The 9,024-nt window shown below is 28.4% G+C and overlaps 2 protein-coding genes across 2 annotated transcripts in view; one reads left to right on the top strand and one right to left on the bottom strand.

Moving 5' to 3' along the window:
* The first annotated feature begins 580 nt into the window (after positions 1 to 580).
* LOC101506422 (putative pectinesterase/pectinesterase inhibitor 24) lies at positions 581 to 5,456 on the top strand. The gene is made up of 4 exons (XM_004499683.4): positions 581 to 1,170; positions 2,220 to 2,720; positions 3,319 to 3,642; positions 3,839 to 5,456. Exons 1-4 carry the CDS (start codon positions 621 to 623, stop codon positions 4,189 to 4,191), a joined length of 1,728 nt encoding a protein of 575 aa, XP_004499740.1. The 5' UTR covers positions 581 to 620; the 3' UTR covers positions 4,192 to 5,456.
* Positions 4,980 to 9,024, bottom strand: part of LOC101506095 (probable pectinesterase/pectinesterase inhibitor 25) — a 4,390-nt gene continuing 345 nt past the window's right edge. Inside the window, 3 exon segments of the mRNA XM_073368911.1 lie at positions 4,980 to 5,934; positions 6,340 to 6,700; positions 8,542 to 9,024. The exon segment at positions 8,542 to 9,024 is cut by the window's right edge and continues 10 nt beyond it. Of these exon segments, the coding sequence (XP_073225012.1) occupies positions 5,240 to 5,934; positions 6,340 to 6,700; positions 8,542 to 9,024 (1,539 nt within the window). The 3' untranslated portion in view covers positions 4,980 to 5,239.

Here is a 9,024-nt window from a genome sequence, read left to right as displayed (position 1 = left end):
GTTTTCTTCAAATAATTTAGTATATATAATTATAAATGTCATTTTGGGGTTTAAGGTGTCACAATACTAGACCTTTATATTTTTATTTTATTTATTTTATAGTGAAAAATAATTATATATTAATAATACAAAAATTACATATACACATATAAAAATATATATATATATATATAAATGCAATCAGTTTCGTTCATCATTTCTCATATGCATTTGCAATATTCTCTGAGTACTTAATTTGGAGTTTAAAGTTATTAACCAGGTTACATGCATTATGCAAAATAAATTCTATATATAATTAGGATTTTAAAATAATTGAAGTTTAGTAGCAAAAAATTGAAATCGGTCAACCAATAGTGATGTAACACACACTAACATGTTACGCACTTCGTTCAAACGTATAAATATATATTAATATTGGATAATTATAAGTGCCTAGCACGTCAAGAAGTAACGCGTTCTACCAATTACATCTTCCTTACATATATACACATATATTAATTTATTTATATATGGATAATAATAATACTCGTTGACAAATTAATGTGTTACAACTTATATACTCTTAATTCTTACTATATATAATAAAAAGTATAGCACAAGCCTTAATTAAACCTTGAACGATGTCTTTCTTCAAATCCTATGGAAAAGTTAATGAACATGAGCAAATGATGCTTGAATCAAAAAGGAAAACAAGAAAGAGAATCACAATCATAAGCTTATCTTCAATAACCTTTGTTGGTATTGTAATTGCAGCTGTATTTGGAGTTGTTAACAACAACACAAAAAATGATCATGACAATGACAATGCTCCTCAAAATTATGTCACTAATTCTATGAAAGCTGTTTGTGACGTAACATTGTACAAGGATTCATGTTATAGTAGTCTTGGTTCAATTGTGAACTCGAGAAAAGATGTTCAACCCGAAGAATTGTTCAAAATTTCAATGAATGTGGCATTAACTCATGTATCCAAAGCTGTTGAGTATTTTAATGAGCATGGTGCTTTCAAAAAATTGATTGATGATAGTAGGACTAAAGAAGCTTTGAAAAATTGTGGGGATCTTTTGGGCCTTGCTGTTGATCATCTCAATAATTCATTGACTACTTATGGGGAAAATTCTTCACTTCTTCAAGTTTTTGATGATCTTCAAACATGGTTAAGTGCTGCAGGTACTATTTTAAATATATACATGATGTAGGAGCCAAATTACATATTTACTTCAATGAAACATATGACACTTCATTAAATATTTATATTTTTTGGGATACATCATCAAAATATTTTTCTTTCTAATATTATTTTGGTTTAAAATGAATATTTAGTTCTTTTAATATATTTTGTATTACTTTTAGTCCATAAATTTTTTTTCTAATTTCTAAAACATAGAGAAATTATTTTTTATTTTAATTCTTTTGGCTTTGGTCCCATTTGATCCATGTTAAATTTGTTCTTGGAACATTGGTCTATATATTTTTATTTCACAGGACTATTTTAACATGAATAAAATATATACATGGATCAAAGTAAAAAATAAACTATGACCAAAAGCCAAAATTTTAGAGATTAAAACCGATAAATAAAAAATTTATAAGGACTAAAATTAAAAAAAAATAATAATAATTATATTATAAGGACTAAATTATTAATTGCACACTATTTAGAAAAGCAAAATTAGCAACAAAAATCAGATACAGAAAAATGAAATCCACCTTTAATTTTGTCCTCGCTTAATTTAATAAGTTTTATATTTTTCCTTTCAAAATTTTTGTTGCTAATATTTTTTTAGTAGTGATTTAAGCCTTTTGTTTTGCTTGAGAGATAAGTGATAAATCAAAAGGATTCAAATGGTTTCAATCCATACAATCAGAACATTAATACAGGTACCCTAATTAGGGAGGGTCCAATTTTTTTTTATAATATCCCTTAAGTTTTGAAAAATTGCAATGATATATCTTAATTTTATACGTTGAACACTCAAAAATTCTATATTTACATCTTATGTCTAGAATAAATAACTAATTTGCCATAATTGCAGTCTACCCGAATCCACCAACCTTAAAATCTTGAATCTTGATTTTAGAGTTTTGTAATTTTATAGACTTAATTTTTAGATTCAAATAGAAACTCCAAAAATATTGAGACGACCCACTCTATAACGGGCCTTTGCTTGATAATAACAAAACAAATATAACTTGTTTTCATGTATATGTTGTTATAGGTACATACCAACAAACATGCATTGAAGGTTTTGAGGATACAAAACAAGAATTTAAGACAAGTGTAACAAACTATCTAAAAAATTCAACAGAGTACACAAGCAATAGTCTTGCCATCATTACATGGATTAACAAAGCTACAAACACTCTCAATTTAAGGCGCTTACTAAGTTTACATCAACATAATAAATTACCAAAATGGCTTCATTCAAAAGATAGGAAACTTCTTGGAACACAAGATTTGAGATCAAAAGCTAACATTGTTGTTGCAAAAGATGGAAGTGGGAAATATAAAACTATATCTGAGGCACTTAAACATGTTCCTAATAAGAGTAAGAAGAGGACTTTGATTTATGTGAAGAAAGGGATTTACTATGAAAATGTTAGAGTTGAGAAGACAAAATGGAATGTGATGATTATTGGCGATGGTATGAGTGCTTCAATTGTTTCTGGTAGACTTAACTTTGTGGATGGCACACCAACATTTTCAAGTGCAACATTTGGTATGTGACTATTTGTTTAAAAAATATATCACTTTTTATTTAGTTCTTTAAAAAATAATTTAGTTTTAGCATATCAAATATAGCAAAATTTGATATTTTTTATATTCAACTTTCTATGTTTCAGTTGTTGTGTTCAAATAGTTAATGAATTTTAGTTAAAGAAAATAATCGAAAGTATTTAAGTTTAAACTCTAACTAAAACAAACTTTATTTATTTTCCGACCAAACTTCGAATTACCAAAATCCCTTTATTCAAATTCAAATGGATGAGGGTTAAGAACAAAAAAACACATAGAAAATCTTACTTTTGAGTCTTGTTTTGGTTTTATTCCATGTAATATTTGTTTTTGTTGATTCTTGTCCTTGTGATATGTGTGTCATATTGATTTTAGTTAATTTCAACATGAATAAATATTGCAGAGACTAAATCGAAACAGATAAAAACTAAAGCCAAATTTTCCTATGTGTTTTAGGCAAAAACAATAAAACATATTACAGTAACTAAAAGCAAAAACTCGTGTATCTTCATATATATATATATATAGTTTTGAATAATTTGAGGATGTACTGATTTTTGTTTTGATGGGGGTGCAAATAGCGGTGTTTGGAAAGAACTTCATAGCAAAAGACATGGGTTTCCGCAACACAGCCGGTCCACAGAAGCACCAAGCAGTGGCACTAATGACAAGTGCAGATCAAGCAGTTTACTATAAATGTTACATTGATGGATATCAAGACACTCTTTATGTTCATTCGAATCGTCAATTTTATAGAGAATGCAATATCTATGGAACAGTCGATTTCATTTTCGGAAATTCCGCAGTTGTGATACAAAACTGCAATATTTTGCCAAAGTTACCTATACATGGACAACAGAACACAATCACAGCACAAGGAAAAACTGATCCTAACATGAACACAGGTATTATGCTTTCATTTTGTGTGTGTTTTTATATAAATATATGAGATATATTATATATCGAGAAAACCTTTTAATTCTTAACTTTTATTCATTGATCTATACAGATAGTTAAATTGTTTTTTTAAAGTATATAAATTATATCTTAATGATATTTTATTTTAAATCTTAAGATATTTAAACATATTATTTGGAACAGGTATCTCAATTCAATCCTGCAACATTTCGCCTTATGGAAACTTGAGTGGTGTTCAAACATATCTTGGAAGACCATGGAAGAATTACTCAACAACAGTTTACATGAGATCAAGAATGGAAAGTTTTATTAATCCAAATGGTTGGTTACCTTGGATAGGAAATTCAGCACCAAACACAATTTTTTATGCAGAATTTCAAAATGTTGGATTAGGTGCATCAACAAAGAATAGAGTGAAGTGGAAGGGTGTGAAAAGTATTACTAGTAAACAAGCTAGTAAGTTTTCAGTTAAGGCTTTTCTTCAAGGAGATAAATGGATTCCTGCATCAGGTGCACCTTTTAAGTCTGATATTTGACAGCAGCCATAAGATGCAAAAAGCTCCTTTTGTTAGAAATGTCATCACATTTTTTGTTATATTTTTCTCATTTTCCATTATTTTACTTTGCATTATTAATTTTACACTGAATGTTGATTCTTTATATTTTATTTTATTTATAAATAAAATAAAGAGTGAACATTGATTTTGAATCAAATAATTGTCTGAATATATTGCAAATGCAAAAATATCATTAAATATACATCTTTTGATTGTAATTTCATGAACTAAAGTGATTAAATAAATCTATCAGAAAAAATTTCTAAGAGAAAATACATTTGAAAATCAAACTAACTAACAAAAGACACATTTGATTTGAGGATTAATCTAACTTCTTTTTTTTTGAGGGTACTGATGTAACTAACAAAAAGTACATTTGAGGATAATTTTATAGTTTTGATAAATTCAAGTACTAATACTATAATGACATGTGGGATAGATTCAAAGACCAAAGTGACTTTACTCAAAATTATAAAGGTTTAACTTTAAACATGTTTTCATTTTTATAAATACAAATATTTTAGTCTCTACAAACAAACATTTTTAACATTTTCATACTAATTTCTTTTAAATAAGACCTGAGTCATCTACGGTTGTTGTATAGTGAAGCAACTGTGACGACTACTAAATTAAGAAAGAAAGAAACCAATACAAACGGCATTCCCCCTTTTTTGATACTTGAATGCACCAATCACTATATCTTTATGTCAAGTGTCTTTCACTTAATAGAGACATATGTACAACTCCACACACACTTGAACTTGAAGTAAAATAAAGACTCCACTTAAATTTCACAATAATTGTGGAACAAGCCTAATTACATTGCAATATATTGTTTCTAAAAACTTGTACAAACATACATATTAAGACCTAAGTTATCATCAAGCATTCAAGATTATCATCCCTTTTAGATTCTATTCCTTTAAAATGAAAAATCATATAGTAACTAACATTACATCTAACAAAAACAAAAACAAAATGAACCAAAATTATACATTTTCAAACATAAACTTATACTTACCTATATCTATTTCAATAATCCTTCAGTGTAAGGTATATCTGTATCAGGAAGCCAAGTATTTCCCAAAGTAAAATTAAGAACAGTAAAATTCAAAGCTTGTGTAGCATTCAAAAGAAAATAACCAGGCCATTGTACCCTATTGTTAGTTAAAGAACCAGGTCCATAATTATTGAATTCACCATAAAAAATAGTGTCTAATCCAACTGTTCCATTCCATTCTAACCATCCAGAAGGTTGAACAAAATCGCCGATATATGATTGCATATAAACAGTTCTTGAATAAACTTTCCATGGTCTACCTAAGTAACTCATTGTTGAATTTAAGTCAGCAGCCAAATCAGGTGCAGCATTGATTGTACAGTTTTGGATTGAAATTCCAGTGTTTTGATTTGGATCGGTTCGGCCTTGTGCTGTTACCGCGTTTTTTTGATTTGGCAACGGTTTTCTAGCGAATATGTTGCAATTTTGGAAGACTACTGCAGCGTTGCCGAATATGAAATCAACTGTGCCATAAATGTCACATTCTCTGTAGAATTGTCTTAAAGAGTGCGCGTACAGTGTGTCTTGATAACCTTCGAAACTGCATCGATAGAATGTCGAGAGATCAGCGTTGTTTCTTACTGCTACTGCTTGGTGTTTTTCAGGACCAGCTGTGTTTTTGAATGTGATATCTACTGCTATGAATCTTTCACCCGAAACAGCTGCGTTTAATTAAAATAACTCATTATTCTTTGTAAATGAGAAAAGTTTAGAAAAAAAAAGTCCCTCTATTTTAATTGAATCACGAAAATAGTCATCCTATTTTATTTTTATTTTTCAGTTTTAGTCCCTCAAACAGAATTTTGGTTCAAAACTATATGGTGTCATTTTTTGCGCTTATTTAAGCCACACCATGCCTCAAGATCTCGTGGTACAACAATTTTACTTGAGATCTATGATTATAAATGATGTGGTGTGGATTAAAAAAAATGACATTTCATCAAATTTTGGACCAAAATTCTGTTTTGAGTACCAAAACTGGGGAGAAATAAAATTGAAGGACTATTTTCGTAATTCAGCTAAAAGGAGACCAAAACTGCAATTAAGCGAAAAAAAATACTACTTACCAAAGGTGGAAGAATTGAAAGTTGTCCAACCATCAATGACACTATGGTTCCCAGTGATGACAGTCTTGTTAATACCATCTCCAACAAGAAGGATATTCTTCTTGTCTTTTGGAACAATTACATATTCCTCATAGTATCCTTCTCTAACATAGATAAGAAAATATCCATCTTCTGGCTTTGTGTTATTTGGTGCAGCAGAAATAGCATCTCCAATAGAAGTATAGTTGTCTATCCCATAAGGACTCACAATCACAAAGTCGTTTAATAGAATTCCTTGGCTATCACTTTCTTTAAGAATCCTTTCATTTCTAGTACTTGTACAATTTGATGTTTTTTTGCAACTATATTTTGTGTGGAGAAGCTGCAAAAACAAACGTAATGTTTCAATTTTAGTCTTTCAATAAACACTTTCATGTATTTAACATATATAGATATAATCTAACTTGGATCCTCTTTAGTCCCTTTATCTTATCCAATCAAATCTCGGTCATTTTGAATTAACCTAACGACTACAATTTTGTTTGAGAGACACAAGAGATCGAAGAGAATTTGATTGTATCATGCATAAAATGTAATAAAATTTTGTTGACTCTTACAAAATACTAAGGTGGTATGATTAAATTATATGCATATTTATAAGTGTAGTAGCACTCCTAGATGTTAGTTGAGATTGACTGCAGTTAGCAACCTCTGTCTGTAGTATGCTCAGACACATTAAGATTGTCTAATCAGGATTAGATGGTTCAGATTTTAAATTTGGATCTCAAATTTAAAAATTATTAAAATTTGAACATTAAATTTGAATTTGTTTTTAAGATTATAATTAATTAATGTACTCCAGATTAAAAATTAATGAATATGAAGAAGGATACTTGATATGAAGGTTAAGACAATAATAACTAAAATAAAGTCTTGCACATTTTATGATTCTAAAAAGTGAAATGAAATGCTCCAATGATGATCAATTTTTCGCTCATTTATGAAACTTAATAAAATGAGAAAACTTGCTAATGAATCAACAAAAAGTTTCCTAGATTATACTATCATATGGTATGTATGATGATGGTATTTAGTAAATACAATGAAGATGACATGTGCATGGTTTGTTTATTGGAATAAACAAACAAGACCCCACGTGACTGATTATAGAGTGGTTAGATTATTATGTTAAGACATTCAACTTTAAAAACAGAGGAAATCAGAGCTTACTAGTTTGAACTGTGGCAAATCCATGTAATTATGCATAAGTCAAGCATGTGGTTGACTAGGCTAAGTCAAAAGTTTTAGTTTATGCAAGTAGATTTTTTACTTCGTGTACTAGAAAAATGTATATTAATGATGTGAAATATGATACTAATCCGGTCTCAATCTCAAGTTTAAATAAAGAAAAAGACATATTTCAAGATCTAAAATGAAAAAATAAATTAACTAAACCATATATAATGCTATTATTTGCAGTATATTTTCAATAAAATAATTTGAAAAAATAAATTAAATGAAAAATATGGTAGGGTGTAGTAGAAGAGATTAATCTCTAATAATATGGTGAATCACAGTTTCATAATCTGACATGTTTGTATTTAGTGTCAATAGATAAAACCATTTAGTATTGTCCAACTCCCTAGGAACTTGATTCTCCTTAAAAAATTAGAATAAAGACTAACATCAATTACAATTTGTCAAAATATCTAATAAAAAACAAAAAATTAAAGTTGTACAATTTTTCTTTTTTTATGTGTCGGCAAATTTTCATTGATTTTAGTTGGAATACTTGTATAATGGGGAAGTATCTATATTAATATGTATAATACATATGGATATTCTATTTTTCATCGTTATTTTATTATGTTTGAAATTTTTTACTTTCTCATATATTAATATAATATTATTTTTATATTTGAATTTTTTAATTATATTAAACCATCAGAGATGAACTCTTACCCTTTTAGTAAATTTTAATAAAATATAATATATTTTTTCTCTTTTTAATATTATAAAATTCATTATTTTATTAAAAATGGTAAAGGTCCCCATTAGATATTTTTTAGAGGTCTATATTAAATGCATCTTTTATCTAAACTCTCAAATTAGATACTTCTTCCCTCACTTTAAAGTCTAAACTAAAGCACCAAGCAATATCTATGGAGTAACACATCAATGTAAAAACTATAGAAGAAGTTTAATAGAGAAAATATAAATTACCTTGATGAGCTTCTCAAGTGGTTGCCTAACCTTAAATGACTTATTAGGAAGACCATGTTTGCGTGTCTTATTCCTTTTCATGTTTTTATTCAAAGCCTCACTTACCAATCCAAGTGAAACACTATAAAATTGTGTAACATCCTTCAATGGAACAGCAAGAGCATTTGCAATGTTACTTTTAGTCACAACCAACCCATCATAGCAAGTGTAGTGATTAGTAGCCACAGCACTAAGATAACTTTCAATTTTATCAACAAGTGCTGTATCTGAAGAAGAGCTAGTTAATTTAAGTTCATCAAAAATGGATCCTAAATAATCCACATTGAGGTTGTTAAGGTCTTTACAATCACCTAATGCACCAAACTCTTCATGGTTTAAAGATGATGAAGATTTGTGACGTTTGAGGAAATCTTCAAACACTTTTGCTAGTTTTCTTGCTTGTTTTAGACTTTGTTTTATGGAGAAATTTCAAAATTTATATGG

This window comes from Cicer arietinum, chromosome 5 (assembly GCF_000331145.2).
Source record: "Cicer arietinum cultivar CDC Frontier isolate Library 1 chromosome 5, Cicar.CDCFrontier_v2.0, whole genome shotgun sequence".
Lineage (NCBI taxonomy): Eukaryota > Viridiplantae > Streptophyta > Magnoliopsida > Fabales > Fabaceae > Cicer > Cicer arietinum.
The sequence above is the reverse complement of the archived record's forward strand: the minus strand, read 5'-3'. Positions and strand labels throughout refer to the sequence as shown.

What these genes read in the sequence shown, in the direction of transcription:
- LOC101506422 (XM_004499683.4), top strand. Translation starts at nt 621, where the DNA reads ATGTCTTTCTTCAAATCCTATGGAAAAGTTAATGAACATGAGCAAATG. An exon ending in AACATGGTTAAGTGCTGCAG is followed by an intron (nt 1,171 to 2,219) that starts GTACTATTTTAA and finishes ATGTTGTTATAG; the next exon opens with GTACATACCAACAAACATGC. An exon ending in ATTTTCAAGTGCAACATTTG is followed by an intron (nt 2,721 to 3,318) that starts GTATGTGACTAT and finishes GGGTGCAAATAG; the next exon opens with CGGTGTTTGGAAAGAACTTC.